The sequence below is a fragment of the Elephantulus edwardii genome, unplaced genomic scaffold (assembly GCF_000299155.1).
Source record: "Elephantulus edwardii isolate Elephantulus edwardi_28Jun2011 unplaced genomic scaffold, EleEdw1.0 scaffold00230, whole genome shotgun sequence".
Taxonomy (NCBI): domain Eukaryota; kingdom Metazoa; phylum Chordata; class Mammalia; order Macroscelidea; family Macroscelididae; genus Elephantulus; species Elephantulus edwardii.
In genome coordinates this window covers 297,678-319,140 of record NW_006399980.1, presented here as the reverse complement: position 1 = coordinate 319,140, position 21,463 = coordinate 297,678, and the positions used below count along the sequence as shown (strand labels likewise).

General features: G+C 38.0%; 1 protein-coding gene across 2 annotated transcripts in view; it reads left to right on the top strand.

Annotated features, from left to right (window-relative positions):
* The first annotated feature begins 291 nt into the window (after positions 1 to 291).
* Positions 292 to 21,463, top strand: part of ANKRD17 (ankyrin repeat domain 17) — a 214,043-nt gene continuing 192,871 nt past the window's right edge. For both annotated transcript variants that reach the window (XM_006898445.1, XM_006898443.1), the window contains exon 1: positions 292 to 793. In XM_006898445.1, coding sequence (XP_006898507.1) covers positions 404 to 793 — 390 coding nt within the window. In that variant the 5' untranslated portion in view covers positions 292 to 403. The remainder of the gene's footprint in view (positions 794 to 21,463) is intronic.

Genomic DNA, 21,463 nt, shown 5'->3' with positions numbered 1-21,463 from the left:
GCAGGCACTCCGGTAGTAACCCGCTCCCACTCTCTTCTCACTGGTCTTCTTTCACTGGAGGCCGCTCTAGGCACACTTCGCCCGTCTCTTTTGAGCCTTCCCACTTCGGGTCTCCCGACACCCACGTCTGCCTCTACGCTTCATCCCTCCCTCTTCACCCCCCTGCTCCCCCAACCTTTGCTCCCTCACGCTCCCTCCCTCCCATCGTCAGGCTCCCCGCCCTTAGTATCGCGAGACGAGGTGAGAGCTGGCGGAGCGGCGGCGGCGGCGGCAGTAGAGGTGACCGAGGCGGTGGCGGCAGAGGCGGCCCCGAGCGCTGTGTTGGCCCCGGTGCGGCCGAAGTCGCAGTAGAGCGTGGCCCCCACCCCCCTCCCCCGTCCGCGCCCTCCCTCTTGGACTGGGGATGGAGAAGGCGACGGTTCCGGCGGCGGCAGCAGCAGCAGCAGAGGGAGAAGGGAGCCCCCCGGCGGTGGCGGCAGTGGCGGGCCCCCCCGCGGTGGCGGCGGAGGTCGGCGTTGGCGGCAGCGGCAGCAGCGGGGCTCGCTCGGCCTCCTCTCCTCGTGGGATGGTGCGGGTCTGCGACCTGCTCCTGAAGAAGAAGCCGCCGCCGCAGCAGCAGCAGCACCACAAGGCCAAGCGCAACCGGACTTGCCGACCCCCTAGTAGCAGCGAAAGCGACAGCGACAACAGCGGCGGCGGCGGTGGAGGCGGCGGCGGAGGAGGCGGCGGCGGCACTAGCAGCAACAACAGCGAAGAAGAAGAGGACGACGACGAGGAAGAGGAGGTTTCCGAGGCAAGGGCCTGGTTGCAAAGAAAAGAGGGAGGAAGAGGGACTGCAAAGGGTAGGGGCCGTAGGTGGGAGGGAATTGCGATGGGACCGATTTCAGTGGGCTGATCCTTGTTAGGGCCCGGGCTTTGGGCAGCCCCCATTCTTTCCCTGGCCTTCATCGAGAGGCGTGGGAATGTGGGGGAGGGTAGCTGACACGTGGGGGTGGGTGGACCGGCGGCATGCTGTCCTGGGATGGTTCACACGGTGAAGGGTGGAGGCTCCCGCTTAGATTGCCCCTTCGCACACCCGGGGACTGTGCCCAGGGCCAGGAGGGCCACCTTATTTCCGTGGCGGGGGCGGGACCGAAGCCGAAGGGGTAAGATATAATAGGAAGATGAGACTTTGGGGGACCGATTAGGACGCTGATCAATTCCTCCCATTTGTGAGGCAGAGGGGAGCAGTTTGCTGGCGAGGCGAGGCTGTAATGGACTCGGCTAAGTATTTGTGTATGTGAGAGACACGTGAGAAGCTGTACTTTTCCATACTATTCTGCGGCAGGTTTTTTTTTTTTAAGTTTTGGGGTTTGTTTTTTTTTTTTTTTTTCCCATAGCTGTGTGGCTTCTGAAGCAACCTTCATGTCTCACTCTCTGAACGATTTTGGATGAACCGATATCCATATGCAGTTATAATAACTCAATAGGTGACAAATATATTTGGTCCCTATATGTACATAGAAATATATCTTTAAGCCATCCGTAATGAGGAAGAATTAAGGACCTTTTGTTTTCCGCATGATACAGGGCAGCTAAAGAGTCTGCTTTAGAGCCAGGGTTTGGTTGTAACGAGTTGGAATAGGAAGGCCTCTTGGTTTGTCCTAGTGATCTGGTTTCATAATAACTGTTTATCATTTTCCCCTGGTCCACAGACAGGCGGCGTTGCAGGACCTTACTCCTCAAAGGCAGCCATATAACCCAAAAGCTGGTTAAAGCATACCCTACGGACAGCAAACTAAGAGTTAGACTTAACAGCTCCCTTCTAACTCTTGCCCACTCCCTGAAATGTAAGCAGAGATACTCTGCCCGGAGAAAGAAGTGGTAATTTAAAGTAGAAGGAAGACGGCTTCAAAGGCTGATTATACTCTTGGTTGTAAGAGATGTAAACAACTGAATTAATTACCCAGAAGTACCACTATCCATTTGTTGTGTGCCTCGGTTATCTTATCTAGGTGCAGGTCAGGTTTTCTGAAAATATTATTTGGACCCTAGACTCTGTACAAATGACTGATAGATTTTTAAACAGAAGCATATTTTAAATAATTTATGATCTATTATTTGAAGACTATTTTTTTACCTCCTAGTAGGAAATATAAAGGGTTGTAGAGATGTGGTCATTTCAGTATGTGTACCAAAAAAGATGGACACTCTCTGCTATTATTTTCTTTTAGGTTAATTGGTTCTAAGAATATATTTATTTTGATAAATTGCATATTGGCATAGTTAAACATTTCATATATATTGCTGATATTGTATTCGAAACAGTGAAGAAAAAGGTAGATTGTGATCCTTGTGTCCAGTTAAATCTACTACAGTTCCTAGTGTCCTTGAGAGATGAGAAAGATTTTAGAGATAATCTAGTCTAGCCCCTCATTTTTTTTTTTTTTTAAGAAAATGAGGCAACCATAGTTTAGAAGAAACTGATTGTTGAGGGTGGTAGTAGTTACTGTGGTGGTGTGTCTTTTAGAAAATACTGACATAGTTGACCCTCTAGCAAGTTTACAGAGGTGTAAATTGCACGGGAAGAGATTACCCATCTTTCTCCTGAAGAGCAGCTGATGAACTTGAATCCTGTACCTTTGGGTTGGCAGTGCAACTCTTTACAACCCCAGCTCTAGTAGTTGGAGGTTTTTTAAATAGCTTAGCCCAGTGTAATTTGTATTGTAATTTATGTCATTGTATACTTGTCCTTAACTTTCAAAAGATTGTTGGTGAATTGCAAGCTAACATAGTAATGCAGTTATGGACAGAACACGAAGTTTGTTCTCCAGCATACCAAGTTTTGGTTTGGAACAGATCATGATAGTTGAATGTCATATTTACTGTAATATTTTGCTGTAAATGTTACATACTTAGGTGGTTATTAGTTGGAATTTGGCCTAATAAGAACTTTCAGTAGTTTTTTAAGTTGTATAAAATGGCCCTAAAATTGCAAGTACGTTAATCTTGTGGGTCAGATTTGTTGACTTTTATAGTAGAAATAGTGTGTGTTGACTTTGACCAGTTATGGGGATACTTTTTTTTTATAACAATAGTTTTTTGCATGGTGGTATAACCAGTGGCTTTGTCATTTGTTGTGTCAGATGTAAGTGTAATAAAGTAAAACTATTAAAAATGAACAGGTACAAGATGATAGATAAGCACAGAAAAGAGTATAGTGTGTTGTTTCTCTAAATCTACTTACATCCTTTGGACAAGTATAACTCTAAAGTCACTATATACAGTAAGCCAAATGGATAAATTGTGAAATACTTATCTTTTAATTATTTTACTGCCTAGTCAGCAGAAATGTAACTTTCTAGAGTTAGGAAATCTTCTGGCTAATACTCATAGTATTTTAGGCATTCTAAAAAAGAATTCTTTATTCATATAGGCAACAAATTAAAATGTGGATAACATGATCCTTGAGATTACCTTCCAGTTAAAAGGTTAAAAAGAACTTTGAAAGGTAATTTTGAGGTTAATGTGGAGAAGTGAAGGCTAACTTAATTTTTACAAAAATTTATAAAGAAATGAATCTTAAATGTTCACTTTATTGAAGGATCCTACAAGGAAAAGAGATTGTATTTAAATGTTTCTCTTTCAGTGCTGAAAAGTAGATCTCTTACTTAACAATAGTTAACAAAGTTAACAATAGTTAACAAAGATTATTAAGAATTGCATTTTCTTTGTAGTATTTTAAAAGAAAGATAGTTCTCTTTTAAGATACTATGAATAACTGGCTATACCTGGAAACAAAATCCTAAGACCAGAAACTCTTCTTTTCCCTCTTATTTGACCCCAAACCTTAGATTTCAAATTGAAAAAAATTAAGTGGTTTTCTTGGCTTTCGGTGAGTGACTGACCAATACTGAAAGTAGAAAAGGACTTCTATTTTAATCCATTATGTTTCTTTTGAAATTAGATTGCTTGTTGGTTATTGTGAGAAAAATGTTGGAATTATATGAGTGAATATATTCACCCATTTAAGAGACAATATTGCATCCTACACTATTTAGAAGTGTAATTGAAGAGCATCAGTATTTTATATAGCAGAATTCAAGGCAAAAAACCTTTCTCTGAAAAGTACTGTTCTTGAATTAAAAAAATAGCATTTTTGTGAAAGATGCATGGATTTAAATATAGTTGATCAGAATTTCATCTGTATTTGTAGGTAACCTGAGGCCTTAAGAGATAAACATGGTGAAGAAATTTTAAACAAAGGGAACCAGTGAAAAATTAGTACTGACTGACTTAGTAGTGAAAGGTGCAGAGAGTCAGGGAAAATCTTATTTACAGACTTAAAAAAGTTAAAAATGGGCTAAATTAAAGGAGGAAATAAAATCATGATCAGACAATATTTTCAATTTTATTTCTAAATCTGTTTTGGTTGTTTTTTGGTTTTGTTTTTTTCCTAATGGAAAGATCAATCCAGAGAGGCTTATTTGTCCCTTCGTTGAAGCAGTATTTGAAAGTTAAATGTTAAGATACTTGAAGCAGTACTTTTGTGCCAGTTGTAATTATCTTGTTTCATATTCTTCACAGTCTCAGTACTTGGTAAAAATATTTTAAGTGAATGAATTGTGCTCACCTACTAACCTGAAGGTTGGTGGTGAACTCTCCTAGTGATGCCATAGGGTGTGGTGATCTGCTTTTCTAAATATTACAGCCAATACAATGCTATGAAGCAGTTCTCTGTTATCACATGGGCTGCCATGAGTTTAAGTAAGCTCGACAGAGGGAGCCAAAATTAATTCAGGAAGCAAAAAGAAGGAATGATAATATTTTTACCTTTTTGGATTCTGAAATTTGAATTTTCCCATCTGTCAGTTTCTTAATTGCCTCTTAGTGATGATACTGTTACATAGATGTTAGGGGTGAAACTAATTTAACTAACAAATACTGATTGTTTAATGTCTTCTTTAAACCTCTCAGATACCTATGTTTTAAATATATAATAAATTTTGATCTATTTATTGTGTGTTAAATATAATGGAATAGTTAAGACCATGGACTATAGAGTTTGGATTCAAATTCTTAATCTGTTATTTATCAGCTTTGTGACTGTAGCCAACTTAACCTTTCCACTTCAGTTTCCTTGTACATCAGTCAGTCGAGAGCCTGTGGAACCAAACCTCTAGAGAAGTGTGGCATTTGCATTAGTATGCTTTCTACAGACTACACCACCAGGGTCTCCCTTTCCTTGTGAATGTTGTTGTGTACCATTGAGTCAGAACTGGCTCATAGCTGACTCTCCAGTGGGTTTTCAATGGCAGTAAATCACATGGGAGGAGATTGTCCATCCTCCTCCTGTGGAGTAGCTGGTTGATTCTAAAGGTGTATCTTTGGGAATGCAGCACAGCTTTTTTACCACTAGGTCACCAGAGTTTATAGTAGATTCTTCCCTATCTTATTTGTAGTATTAATGATACTATCGAATTCATAACAAGTGAGTTAATGTAGTATCAATAGAGTCTCATTTTATTCTTTCTGTAACTCTTATGAAAGTTACCACCAGACTTGCTTCATTATTTAACAAATGTTTGAATTCATCTGTTAAATTCTAGAAATTGTATTAAGGAGTTAATGGTGAGGAAAACTTTATAGGCACATTTATTTGTGATTACAGATTTTAGGGGAATGTGAGAGTGAGGTTAACTGATCAAATGTATATTCTGAATAAAATAGGTCTTGATTTCTAGTGCACACAGTTTTAAGAGCATTGGTACAGAACATTCCTTTTACAAGTAAGGATAATGGCTTAGAAGTGTTCATAAGTTCACCAGGGTATATGGAGTTAGAGCAGGATGTTATCAAAATCTATCCTAGTGGTGTAATAGATAGTGTCAGGTTGGCAGTTAATATGTTGTTGGCGACTAAAATCTACTAGCTGCTCAGAGGAGAAAATGGGAAGTTTCTTCCTGTAAAAATTTACAGCTTTGTAAACCTGATGGTGGTAGCTCTGGTAACCTACTGGTAGGAAACTATGCAGCAGTCCCAGAGAAACACGGTTCAAATCCACCAGCTACTGCTCCACAAGAGAAGGAGGGATCGTTGTCTTCTGTGTGGTTTACTCTGGAAACCCGCTGGAGGGTCAGCTATGGGTCAATTCCAGCTTGACAGTATATAACAACAAAGCTAACGGAAGGTAGCTCTAGTCTTCTATTAGTAAGAAATTACAACATAAACCTAAAAGAGGGTCACTATGAGTCAAAAATTGTCTAGATGGTGGGTTTAATTAAGAATGTGTTCTTTCACTTACTTACATGCTCTTTTAAGCTGAATGATCTTGAGTGCAACAAGTAAGATGTTGGTATATTAGATAGTAAAACAAATTTAAATGGTGTACATGAAGGTATTTTTTGGCAGTAGAGTAATAACTATTTGAAGGTGAATAGGGTACCCCAAACTTGTCTTGGTTTGAAGATTCATGTTAAACAGTATAAAAAAAAAAATACAGGTAACATACCCAGGTACCCACTATTTAGAATTAGCAATTAATAACAAAATTAAGTTTTATTACAGGAAAAATTGCTTACAAGTCTCCTTTAATACTATTCCTGTTTCTTTTGTCTTTTTCTCTCTAAAGGCAATTTGTCGCTTCTCTCCTGCCCCTCAAGATTTTCACTTTTCTTGGGTATTAACTTCTCTTACTACACTCTTCGTCTGTCTCCCACTGCCATCAAGTGGGAACTGACTCAAGAGCTAACCCTCCAGCAGTTTTTCAGAGGCTATAGGTTACATGGAAAGAGCTTGCCCATCTTTCTTCTGAGGAGAAGCTGGTGGATTCCTTGCCTAAGAATTCATAATTTTTTTAAAAAGTAAGAATTGTTAGCTTGGAGTATTGTTAAGTTTTGAATGTCCTAAAATTAACCACAGGATTTTGTAGAAGGTGGTGGTTATTGTTAGGGGCCATTGAGTCGAGTAGGACTTATAGTGACTCTGTGAACAACAGATTTGAAACCTGTCTTACCCTTTGCCATCATCAGAGTTTCTGACAAACTTGAGCCCATTGCCATAGTCACTGTGTCAGTCCACTTGGACAAGGGTCTTCTTCTCTTTTGCCACCCCTCCACCTTCCAAAGCATGATGTCCCTTTCTAGTGAAGAGCCTCTCTTAGCAACATACCTAAAGTTTGTGAGATGAAATTTTATCATCTTTGCTGAAGATAGAATTGTTTTTTCTTTCTCCTTTTTTCTGTCCTTGTAGTATACATACAAGACTTTAATTGCCACATCCTCCCTCTCCTTCTTTGTTGTTTTGAATCATTTTCACAGCAGTCGTAATGGAAAATCTGGTATCCGGTTTTTTTTTTATTATTTAGAATAAGAAATACTGAATAAATGATTTGAAAAACTATAGACTTTATAAAGAAGAGTGAAGCATAAGGATCAGAGGACTCATGAGCAACCTCTGTTAAGCAGATGACACAGCTTGTTTGTTGAGAGTGAGGAGTACTTGAAGCTCTTGCTGCAGAAGTTGAAGAACTACAACCTTCATTATGGACTACATCTCAATATCAGGAAATGGACGTGCTCACCACTAGGTTAATAGGAAACATATTGATAGGTGGAGAAGAGATTGAGTTGTTAAGAATTTGATCTTGCTTGAATTCACAGTTATCATCCTTGATACCAGCAGTCTATCAAAGGATGAATTGCATTGGGAAAATCTGTTGTTGGAGACCTCTCTAGTGTACTGAAGAACAACGATGTCATCTTCAAGACAAAGATGTACCTGTCAAACCTTTGGCTTCTCATTTGCTTGTTATGCATCTGCAAATTGGACAGTGACTAAGGATGACAAAAGGAGAACGGATGCCATTGAGTTGTAATGCTGAAGAAGAGTATTGAATATTGTATGGATTGCCAAGAGAACAAACAGCTTTGTTGGAGAAAGTGAGACCAAGGTGCTCCTTAAAAGCAAGGATGGAGAAACTTTGTCTCACATACTTTAGGAATGGTGTTAGGAGGAGCTAGTCCTTGCAGAACAGCATTATGCTTTGAAAGATGGAGCATTAAAGAAAGAGGAAGACCTTTGACACAGTGACTGTAACAGTGGGGCTCAAGTGTGTTGGAGATGGTGAAGATGACACAGGAGAATTCCTTTCAGATCTGTTGTTCGTAGGGTCACTATAAGTCTCAGTCTATTTGAGGGAACTTAATACTGACACCGTGTAGCAACAGAGTCCCAAGATTGATAATTTTTTTGTTGCTTGTTTTTTAGTAAGCTAGTCTTAGGCTTAATCTTTACTCTCAACTCCTCATTCATTTAACCACCTTTTAATTGTTGAAGTTGTTTCCATCTAGTCTGCTATAAGTTGTCAGATCTGAATGGAGAAACCTTGCCTTACTCATCTTTATAGTTCCTATAGCACAGTACTATATGTCATGAAATTGCTAGCTCTTTACCTCTGCTAGAAATTTGTAAGGGGAGCTTTGGTGTAAGGAGTTGCACTGCCAATCTTAAAGCTTGTGGTTCGATCCACAAGTTGCTTCAAGGAGGAGAAAGATGAGCAATCTCCTGTTGTTATAATCTCTGTAAACCTGTTGGAAGGTTGACAGTTAATTCTGACTCCATGGCAGTGACTTACTGAGTGTTTATAAAAAGCAAGTATCTAAAGTAAAAGAAATATATATATATATTTGCACCTGATACAGACCATGGTCTTTGCATTTACTTGCTATGCATCAGAGAGCTGGACAATGACTAGGTATGAACTATGGTGTTGGAGAAGAGTTTTGAATATACCACGGACTGCTAGAAGAACAAACAAGTTCGTCCTGGAGAGGGTGGAGCCAGGCTGCTCCTTGGAGGCAAGGATTCTGAAGCTTCATCTGACATACATTGGACATGTTGCAAGGTGGATTAGTCCTGGGAGAGGGATGTCATGCTTGAGAGGGTGGAAGGACAGCGCAGGAGAGGGAGACCCTCGATGAAATGGATTGATTTAGTCACTGGAGTAATGAGGTAAAGTGTGTTGGAGACAGTAAGATTGGCAAGGAGAGCAGGGTTTAGGGCTCTTGTACTTAGGGTCGCTATGAGTTGCAGTCGACCCGCCAGCACATAACAACATATATATATATATTAGCCTTTCTGGGAAAGGTTTTGGGGACCTCAAATCTTAATGTAATACAGCTTTCTGTTTGCAAGTATTTGCTTAATCCCTACAGGATTTATACTAATTATCACTTCAGTCTTAGTTATTATTAACCTCACTAACCTAATTGGAATTAGTAGAATATTTTGAAAGTTTTGAGTGTTGAACATTTTCCAGAAAAGCACATTTTGATTCCCAGATATTCTCTGTCCCCTAACCAGTTGACATCTGATATGTGATTCAGTTGGCCAAGAAAACACTGTGTCCTTGAAGTAGTGTAGGTAGTGGGTCAGGAAATATGCTCTTTATTTTTTCTGTCCTTGACCTTATAGGAAAAGTTTAATTTTATAATGTGTGAAGAAATAACCTACTGATAGCATTTTAAGTTTTTGTTGGGACCAATAGGGGACACTAACGTCTGTGGTAACCTCTGGCAAACCTAATTTTTCTTTTTTTAAGTTTGTATCTTTTGAAAAAACCCAGTCAGTAGATAATTGGAGGTGATGGAAGATACATGAATACTTTTCTGGTTTCTTGAACTTATCTATGTGGCATCGTATCCCCCTTTATCTCCCACCAAGAAATAACATATGTTTTGATTTATTGTGTTGCACTTCTTATTTTTTACAGCCTTTAGAAACTGTTCTTACCCACTAGAAGTGGATTTGTGGAGCAAAATAGGTGCCATACATAATGATGTATAATTTAAGCTTTTAATTATTTTAAATAGAAATGTAGATTTTATTTCCTCAAGAATGCTGTGAAACTCCACATTGATACAGTCCTAATAATTAGAAACTTGACTTAATTTGCTGTCTAATGTATTTTACTGAATAATGCTTTATACTGTATACATAAACGTTACTTGAAGTTTGAAATGGGTTGGTTTTTTAAATTTTCTTCTAAATGAGACCAGCAATAAAAGGTGGTCAAGGAGAACAAATGTAAAGATCATAGATATGCTTTTTAGGAAGTTCTTTTAGAGCCAGTATTTTATAATGATTTAATAAACAGTTTTGGTACATTGTGAAATCTCTCACAAAGCTTTTAACTAGATCATAGTAAATTGGGAATGGTTGAGAAGATTATTGACAATAGATTAAAGAATTACAAGTGGACTTCCCCCCCCCCCCCACATGATAAGCTGCTTTAAATAAGATCAGGAAGCCCAACCCTCCTACCTCCCAGGGTCCTGGTGGTGTTATCTGCAGGATTGGATATCAGTGACCTATCAAATTTATAAATTAATGAGGTCTTTTGGAAAAATATCCAGAAAAACAACATGTGGGGTTTTTTAAAAGTTTAATTTAATGCTGAGTAGAAATAAATAAGATATTGGAGCTAATAAAAATCTTAATTCTTATTTTACATAATGCTGTAGCACATCTGTACAAAATAAATGCATTTCTAATTGATGTACCATGAAGGAAAGTCAGATACATCATCATAGATTTTACTTGTTAATTGTATTCTTATTGTTTATTACTTAATGTTCAGATCAATGATTTACTGCCTCTCAAAACCCACAGAAGGGTCAGTTCCAACTTCCATGGCATGTTGTTGTTGTTGTTAGGTGCCGTTGAGTTGTAGACGACTCATAGCGCTATGAACGAAAGGCCTGAGCACTATTCCTACATAAAGTTTCTGGAGGCAAGCCATTTTGGAAGTGGATGCCGCTCCTGCTTCCAGGCTTGTTTTAGTCTGGAAGCTCCAGCCAACACTGTCCACCATGGGTAATAACCATTTGCCATCTCCCTTTTCTTCCCTGTCACTATAAAATATTGACATTAATAGAAAAGGGTTTGTTTCTAGTTTATTCTGTCTTTATGTGCCATGATTCGCTATTACATTCTCTATGGAAATAATAGCAGAAATGCTCCTATTGGAAAGTTACTAGGATAACAGTATATGATTTGGTTCTTGACACTTACTGAATATTTCTTAAGCATACTATGCTCAGAATCACATCTATATGTAATTTGTTCATGTTGTAGTTAATAAAATTCTTAAGTACATGAAAACTTAGCACACTGATAGAATTATGCTTTTAATATGGTTTTTTAACATCCAAGTATTGCTCACTAGTATACTTTGCTAAATACATTTAATTAATGAGCATTATTGAGACAAAGCAGAATTACTTAGGGGATTATGAGAGATTTGAAGAAGCTGTATTCCTAGCTTCAGAATTTTCAAATCTTATTGAGATAGTAATTTAAAACTGGGAAGATGATTTTAAATCCTGTATAATTATTTGAGAGGCTTTGTTAAGTTTTCACTGGAGCTTAGTGCCTTTAGAATGAATATCTGACAATAGGAACCATTTTGTTTATGCATATTTTGAGTAGTAGTAGGTAGGTTTTACTACTTTTATACCTAATGTCTATTCCATATTTGGCAGTTGACATTTTGCCCCCCTTTTTTCTTAAGCTGAAACTGTTTTCCAGTGTCTTTAATGACTAAATTACACTGAAGAATCACCAATCTTAATTTTACTCTAAAGATTTTATAGTAAGAAAATATTTTTATTTAGTTTATTTAAGGAACACTTACCTGCTATCCTGTATGTTGCTGATTCAAACCTACCAGCCACTCCATGGGAGGAAGATGTGGGTTAAAATGGCTCCTGTAAGGTTATACTGTCTTGGAAGCCCTGTGTTGTTCCATGGAGTAGAAAACAACTCACAGCTGACTCTCCAGTGGATTTTCAGCAGCTGTAAATGAAAGAAGATGGCTCATTTTCTCCCACAGAGCAGCTGGTTGCATTTGAACTGTCTCTTGTAAAATTGGTGACACAACTCCATACCATTAAGCCACCAGAGCTCCCTACTACAGATAGATGTATTAAAATATTAGAGAAGAAGGCAAAATGTGTTATATTTAATGAAGCTTTTTTATAACTAAATATTTTCACTCAAATGCTTGTTATTTGTAGAAAATTTGATAAAATATATAAAGAACAAAAAAAACATTTACAAGGATGATGATGAGGCTTTACCTCACATACTTCGGGCATGTTGCTAGGAGGAGCTACTCCTCGATGAAGGACATGATGCTTGGAAGGGTGGAGGGTTGGCAAAGGAGAGGACTACTCTCGACCAGGTGACTGTTGCAACGGGCTCTAGTGTGTCAGGAAGTGTGATGATGATGCAGGAGGACAGGGTTGATTCAGGTTGATTGTTGATAGGGTTGCTGTGAGTATTTACTTGATTCGATGGCACCTGATAACACCACTAACTGTCAAGTTGACTCTGACTCATAGCACCTTTTTGTACAACCCTGTGTACAATTTTGCCCATTCCCTGTATCATCCTCACTATAATCTTATTATTAGATTATTATTATAATCTACAAATTAGTCATTGTTGAAATATCTTTTCATTTTCTATTTTGAGGAAGTATATTTTAGTCACATTATCACAACAGATATGCCACTTAGAAATTTTGTCTACTAAAAGTTTCATTGATGAAAAGTCTTCAAGTAGATGAAAAGAATGAATCTTTTGATGTTTGTATATTTAACTATATTGTTATGTCCCATGACTCATATGTCACCTGTGACTCATAGCAACTCTATGTACAACAGCTCTGAACCCTGCTCTATCCTGTGCCAACCTTATTGTCTCTGGCATGCCTACCCCCCATTAACCCCAGTCACTGAGTCAATCCATCTCATCGGGAGTCTTCCTCTCCTGTGCTCTCCCTCCACCTTCCAAGCATGATGTCCCTCTCAAAGGACTGGTCCCTCATTGCAACATGCCCAAAGTATGCCAGAATCCTTTCCTCCAAGGAGCAGCCTCATTTCACCCTCTCTAGGATGAACCTGTTCTAGCAATCCATGATATATTCAAAACTCTTCTCCAGCACCGCAGCTCAGAGACATCAGTTCCTCTTCTGTCAGCCCTAGTCATTGTCTAGCTTTCTTAGGCATAGCAAGTAATTGTGAAGACCATGGACAAGATCAGGCGCACCGTAGTCTCCAGACTGACATTGATTGTTGCTCTTCGGTACTCTGAAGAGGTCCCTGACAGCAGGCTTTCCCAGTGCAATTCATCTTTTGATTTCCTGGTTGCTGGTACCAAGTGTGTTGATTGTGGAGCCTAGCAAAGTGAATATTTAACCATAATAAATGTATTGATACTTGGAAAAACAGTGTGTTTCTAGGTTATATCTTTGAAATTAGCTACAGCTAACAGCTTGGGGTATAAGACTGTTTCATGTCTCTTTTTTGGGGAGGGAGGTATACATGCATGTGCCTGTGTCTGGATAAATACATGATTTACTTCTGTTCTTGCTAAGAATTCTCTATAGAATGAGTATTAAGAATTTATTCTATCATTTATGTAGGTAAACATTTTGATTGTTTCATTATTTTGCTGATACAAATACAATGGCATGAATATGACTTTACCATTATTTTAAGTTCAAAATTATTTCTGTAGATTCCAAGTAACAGAATTGCCGAGCTACAGGGTGTGCACATGTTAAATTTAAAAAATCACTCCCAGGTTTTATTTCCCTTAGTAGTATATATGACTGCCACTAGAATAAATAATGTTAATTTTGAAAATCTGTCATGTGAAAAATACTTTATTTTCATTTTACACATTATTGTTGAAATTGAGTGAATGATCATGTTTATTTCTCATTTGGATTTATTGTGAAAAGATAAGTTCGTTTTAAACAGCCTTTTAAAAGAACCTTAAAGGTTTTATTCTTTACCTATGAGTAGTCTCCAACTTAGAATAGGATTCCATTCCAAGGCCTCCATTGTAAGTCACATCTGATTTAAGGTGAAGACCTCATATTGTAGTTGTTTTTAAATTTTATATTACTGTTGTCTTTTAGTATCAGTCTTCAGGGGTTAGAAACATTTCCTATTAATAAATTAAACAGTTATATTTTAGTGTGTATGTGTATATATAATTGATTGCTGTTGAGTTGGTTTCAGCTCATAAAGGTGCTACAGGACAGAGTAGAATTGTCCTTAAAGGGTTTTCAAAGATTTCTACAAAAGTAGGCAGCAGTGTCTGTCCCTTGCAGGACAGAATTGCTGCTCATGGGTTCAGGCAGCCTATTTTTTGGTTAGCAGCCAAGCACTTAACTGATTTGCTGCCGCCCCCCCCCCCCAATAATATTTATCCACATGATGAAGTTGGATAATATTACATCATCTTAGCTATCTCTGGCAGTATGGATAGCATTTCTCATCAGAAAATTAGTTTGAATTGTCTCCACTCTCCCCCTCTTCCCGGTACTATTTTTCTTTTTTAATCTACCCATTGACTTGTAAACTGATCAGGAGCTGGGTTCATGATTTTGTACCTGAATAGTTTAGAAAACTAGAACTTTAAGGTAGTGTTTTAAATGCTGAATCATAAAATTGAAGGGCACAGCAAATTAAGCACTACAACACTATATGTCAGACATATTTCTAATAATACAATGATGAGAAGATTGTAAATGTGATACCTTGTGACTTACACATTGTCAGGGACTACCTGCACTCCATTAGTTGTCTATTTTATTGATTTATAGTGCTTTTATATTGTTTTTGTTCTCTTTTAAAATTTTTATACTGGTTTATTTACAAAGTTCATATACATTGTTTTTCACCCCAGATCTTTCCCATTTTGTTCACTGCCCCCTCCCTCTACCCATCAAATTGTGCGACCCTATGATTAACAGCTCTCCTCACCTCCCTGGCCATCCTCACCCTCTGCTCCCACCCTATCCCCATTTGGTTCATCATATTCGTTCTATAATAATGGTCTTATATATAGTATTTGTCCTAATGGAACTGAGTTGGTTTACTTAGCATGATGCTCTCCAGTCCCTCCCAAGTTAAATAGTAACTTAAATCATTGCTCCTGCATGCTGTGTAGTATTCCGTTGTGTGAATGTACCATAATTTCTCAATCCATTTGATTGTGGTTGGACATTTAGGCTGTTTCTATGTTCTTGCGATGGTGAATAGTGCTGCTATGAACATTGGTGTACAAGTCTCCATTTGTGCTTCAATTCTCATTTTCTTGGGGTATATTCCAAGCAGTGGAATAGCTAGGTCAAATGGCCTTTCTATGTTCAGCTTTTTTTCAGGAAGCACCAAATTGCCTTTCAGAGTGGTTATACCATTTTACAATCCCACCAACAATGTATAAGAGTTCTTATCTCGCCATATCCTCTCCAACATTTATACTTGCTGCCCTTTTAAACTTTGCCATGGTTACTGGAGTGAAATGGTATCTCATTGTGGTTTTGACTTGTATCTCTCTTATTGCCAGTGGTTTTGAGCATTCTTCATGTGTTGGCCTACTAAATGTCTTCCTCTGTGAAAATTCTTTCAGTGTTTTTACCCATTTTGTAATTGTGTTATTAGTATTTTTGTTGTGGAGGTCCTATAGGATTCTGTAAACTTTTGATATGAGACCCTTGTTTGAAATGGTATTGCCAGAAGTTTTTTTGCCAGTCAGTAGGTTTTCTTTTCACTCTGTTCAAAAAGTTTTTAATGTGCACAGGGTTTTAATTTATCAGGTCCAATTAATTAATTTTACCCTCTCCATATTGTGCACTTCTCGCTGTATTTGGCAGTCTCTTTATACCATAGACTAGACTATCTAAGCTTGATCGCATTGTGTCTCTGATGAACTTTATAGTTTTGGGTTTACTCCCAGGTCTCTGTTCCACTTTGAGTTAATTTTTGTGTATACTGTGAGATGTGGATCCCATTTCAGCTTTCTGCAGATAGCAGTCCAGTTTTGCCAGCACTATATGTTGATGAGGTTGTCATTTCTCACTTGATGGGTTTCATTTCCTGTTGATAGATAGTTGGGTCTATTTCTGGGTTCTCAATTCTGTTCCTTTGATCTATGCCTGTCATTGTACCAGTACTATACTGTTTTGGTGACTACTGCTATGTAGGGACTACTACTGTGTAGTAGGTTTTGAGGTCAGGGAGTGCTATACCTCCTACTTCACTTTTGTTTTTCAAAAGTGCTTTACTTATTTGGGGTCACTTTACTCTCCAAATAAACTTGACAACTTCCCTTTTTTATCTTCTTGAAAAATGAATTTGGTATCTGTCTTGGGCTTGCATTGAACATGTAGATTGCTTTTGGTAGGATTGTAATATTGAGTCAATATTGAGTCTTCCTATCCATGAATAGGGAACATGTTTTCATTTCTTTAGGTCTTTTATTATGTCTTGCAGAAGCTCTGTAGTTTTCTTTGGATAGGTCTTTTGTATCATTTGGACCAAGAGGCAGTCGTCAGAACAGAGCAGTGATACACTGCATGGTTCAAAATTGGGAAAGGTGTATGCCAGGGATGTGTCCTATCTCCATACCTTTTCAACCTGTATGCAGAACAGATTATCCGAAAGGCTGGTCTCTATGAGGAGGAGTGTGGCATCAGGATTGGTGGAAGGTCTATTAACAATCTGTCTTATGCAGGTGACACAACCCTGCTTGCTGAAACTGAGGAGGACCTGAAATGCTTGCTGCAGAGGGTCAAGGACTGCAGCCTTCAGTATGGATTGAGGCTCAATGTCAAGAAGATAAAGACTTGGACCAATTGGCAGCATCAGGATGGATGGTGAAGAGATTGAGATTGTTAACAACTTTAGTGTGCTTGGCTCCACAGTCAACACTCTTGGCACCAGCAGCCAGGAAATTAAAAGACAAATTGAGATGGGAAAGTCTTATGTTTAGGGACCTCTCCAGGGTACTGGAGAGCAATGGTGTCACTCTGGAGACTAAGGTGTTTCTGATACAGGTTATGGTCTTTGCAATCACTTGTTACGCATCAGAGAGTTGGACAATGATTAGGGAGGATAGAAGGAGAATTGATGCCTTTGAGCTGTGGTGCTGGAGAAGAGTATTGAATGTACCATGGACTGCTAAGAAAACAAACAGATTCAACCTGGAGAGGGTTAAACCAGGCTGCTCCTTGGAGGCAAGGATTCTGGGTCTTCATCTGACATATTTTGGACATGTTGTAAGGAGGGACAGGTCCTTGGAGAGGGACATCATGCTTGGGAGGGTGGAGGGACAGCGCAAGAGGGGAAGACCCTCTATGAGGTGGATTGATTCGGTGACTGGGATAATTGGGATGGGTGTGTCGGAGGCAGTGCGATTAGCACAGGACAGAGCAGAGTTTAGGGCTGTTGTACATAGGGTCACTGAGTCACAAGCGACTCAGTGGTACATAACAACAACAACAGTTATGTTCCCGCCTAAGTATCTTAATTTGTGATTGGCTGTTGTAAATGGTATGCTTTCTTGATTTCCTTCTCTGAGTTCTCTGTTACTGTAGGGGAATCTCACTGATTTTGGGGTATTGATCTTATAACCTGCCACTTAACTAAATTGGTCTACTAGCGCTAACAGCGTTTTTGTTGTTGTTGTTGAGTCCTTGGGGTCTCTTTGCTGAATGCCTTTATTTCTTTCTCTTGTTGTATTGCCCTGGCAAGCACTTCCAGTGCAATATTCAAGAGAAGAGATGACAGTGGACATCCTTGTCTGGTCCCTGTTCACAAGGAAAATGCTTTTATTCTTTCTCCATTGAAAATTATATTGGCTCTTGGGTTTGCATGTATACTTTTTACTATGTTGAGAAAATTCTATTCCAATTTTGCTAAGTGTTTTTATCAGGAAGGGGTGTTCGATTTTGTCAGATACCATTTCTGTTTCAGTTGCTAAGATCTTACGGTTCTTGTTACATGTTTTGTTAATATGGTGAGTTATGTTGAACCATCCTTACATACCTGTTATGAATCCCTCTTGGATATAATGAATTTTTTTTTCTTATTTGCTTTTGGATTCTGTTGGCTAGAATTTTGTTAAGGGTTTTTAAATCTATTTTCATGAGAGATGAATTTTCATGAGAAAAATTTTCTTGAAATTTTCATGAGAGGGGTCTATTTTCTTTCTTGGTAATATCTTTGTCTAGTTTTGGTATTAGGGTTATGCTTGCTTTATAGAATGACTGTGGGAGTGTTCCCTCTTTTTCAATTTTTTAAAATTGTGATAGATCTTCTCTAAATGTTTGGTAGAATTCAGCTGTGAATACATCTGGTCCAGCACTTTTCTTATGGGGAAGTCTTTTTATGATCTGTTCTGTTTCTTCTTTTGTGATGGATCTCTTCAAGTGTTCTCTGTTTGCCATTGTCAATCTGGTTTTGACATGAGTTTCAAGGAATTTGTCCATTTCCTATAGGTTTTTAATTTATCATAGTATAGCTTTTCATAGTATTCTGATAGTATAGATTTAATTTATCTGATTCTGTTGTGATGTCACCTCTATCATTATTTAATTGAGTTATCTGTGTCTTCTCTTTTTCTCTATTGCTAAGTTTGCCAGTGGTTTGTAAGTTTTATTGACTCTTTTGAAAAACCAGCTCCTGGTCTGAGGGTTTCATTTATCTTTCTGTTTTCTATCTCTTTGATTTCAGCCCTTGTCCTTATAATTTCTTTTCTTCTGGAAGCTGTAGGATTAGATTGTTGTTCTTTGTCTAGTTGATGAAGGTTTTGGGTTAGATCGTTAATTTTTTTTTCCCTTTCTTTTTGATATTATGTGCCTGTTGCTATGAACTGCTTCCTGAGGACTGCCTTATTATTATATTTTTTATAACCCAGTTGTGTCCCAGCAGAGCACACTCAGTTTACATGGGTGGTTTTGTAAGCTTTACCTTCCTGTGATTAATTTATAGTTTTATGGCATTATGATTTGAGAGGATACTTTGTATTATTTCATTGTCTTCTTAATATGCTGAGACTTGCTTTGTGTCTTAATATGTTATCAATTCTGGAGAATGCACTTGAGAAGAAAGTGAATTCTGTTTTAGTTGGATTCAGTACCCTGAATACATCCATAAGATCTAATTGGCTGATTGTATAGTTTAGATCTGCATTTTTATTGAGTTTGTTGGGGGTTAATCTATCCTTTGGTGATAGTGGTGTGTTGAAATCTTCGACCACTATTGTGGTGCTGTTTCTTTCCTAAATTATGTTAAGCATTGTTTTGTGTATTTTGCAAGTCTGTCATTTGGTGCATAAATATTGACCAAGGTTATGTTTTCTTGATGTATTGTGCCTTTAATCAGCATGGAATGCCCTTCTGTATCTTTTATGGTCGTTTTCATTCTGAAGTCTATTTTATCAGAAATTAGTACTGCCACTCCTGCTTTTTTGAGGTTGCCATTTGCTTGGTATATTTCTTCCAGCCTTTGATTTTGAGTTTGTCTTTCTCTTCTTTTTTAAGATGTGTCTCTTGTAGGCATATATTGAGGGGCTTTTTTTTTTTAAATTTTTATTCATTCTGCTGCTCTCTTTCTCTTCATTGGCACATTTAGTCTATTAACATAAAGTGTGATTATTGTCAGGCCAGGTTTTACCATTGCCATTTTGTTGTGATCCATCCACTTTCCTTTGGCATCACTATGTGAAGGATGTCACTTAAAATTTCTTGTAGTTTTGGTCTGGTTTTTACAAATTCTTTAAGTTTCTTCTTTTCTGCAAATGATCGAATTTCTCCTTCATATTTGATGGAGAGCTTTGCTGGGTATAGGATCTTTGGCTAGCAATTGTTTTCTTTCATCTTTCTGTATATGCCATCCCATTTCTTCTAGCCTTTATGGTTTCTGCTGAGAAATCAGAACTATTTGTTTCCTCTTTGTAGGTAACTCTTTGTTTTTCTTGTGCTGCTTTTAGAATTCTATTCCTTTAATGTGGAGAATTTGACTATGATATGTCTTTGATGTTTTTCTTTTTCGAGTCTAGTCTATTTGGTGTTCACCATACTTCTTACATTTGAATTTCCCCATTTTTCAGAATACCTGGGATGTTTTCTTCTAGTACCAACTTCCACAGTTTTCTCAGTAATTTCCCTGTCACTCCCATGTTCTGAAATTCCCGTTATATGTATGCTGTTTTGTTCATTTTCTTTACATCTCATCTCTGATTTTTCTTCTAGTATGTTTCCAGTGTGGGTATTGCCTTCCTGCTCACTGAATCTATCTTCCATCTCTTCAGTTCTACCTTTTTGTCCTACCCATATATTTCTTTTTCTTTTTCATGATGGTGCAATACATACTCTGTATTATGTTTTTCCCAGTAAGAAAAACATTTTTTAGTAGTAAATTGTGTTATTTGCTCTAGTGGACCTTCTGACCCATTTCTGCCTAAAAATACTATCCATACTCCCAGAGACGGCAAAGTTGATCTAACATTATCCAACTTTTCTTCATAATATGGGTAAATACTTTATGTATTTGTGTAAGCATGTGTCTGGCAGAACACATGCATGAGGGTACACCCTGATGATAAAGTGGTTAAGTACTTGGCTGCTTTAGCGGAGCAGCCACTCTGCAAGCCTACTTTCGTAAAGTATTTCAGCCACTTCACTCTTGCTTTTTTTCTCCCTTATTCTTGTAGCAGCTGTGCTTCTCTTATATATTACTTCCTTCTCCCTTGTTCACTATACAGCCTTTGATGATTTGGTACCTCATTACTCAGTCCTGGGTGATTCTTTTTAGTCTTTTATCCTTTTAATAATTTATATACTAGTGACTCAAATTTTAGACTGTATCTTCTATTTATTAGGCTTATGCCCAACATTTGTAAAATCCTTTCTTCTAAACATATTCATCTCCCATTTTCAAGAGAATCAATAAAAAAATTCCATCCGATTTTCACATGTGTGTTTTCCTTCCATGTTGGTCCAAATGTCGTTTCTCCCGGTTCATTGATCTATAAAATAATGAACTTTTTTTTTTCTCACTTTCTGATGCCCAGTTTGTTGTACAATGGTCAATAGAACTCAAATTCAGAACTCTCATTCCTGTTAGGTTGCAATTCTTACCTGACCTTATGTTTTCTATAAATTGCATGGAAGAAGATTGCCCATACTCCTTATGAACTACACTACCAGTTAATGTTTAAAGGACTAGTATACATACAATAAAAAATGGCTTTCGAAAAGTACATAACAGTAATTGGTGCATATTAATAATTAAATCCAGCGAATAGGAGTTGTCATATCTCTCTTTTGGCAATAATGTGAGTTCCTTTCTTACACTGATTTTTTCTTCTCTGTGGAAGGAATACTTTCTTTGATGACTGTCTGTGTTTTTGGCCTTAGCCAGTAGGTGATTTCTTTCTTGGTACACTCTGACCACATCCAAAGTAGTCATTAGAGTATATGACATCTCTGTGACTTGCACAACTTTTTTAGCCTTCTCTCTATTAGTGGACCTCTTTAAAGTGTTAAGCAAGGGTATTAAATTAAAAACTAAGGTGTACCTAATCTAAGCTATAGTATTTTCAGTTATTTCTTAGGCATTTG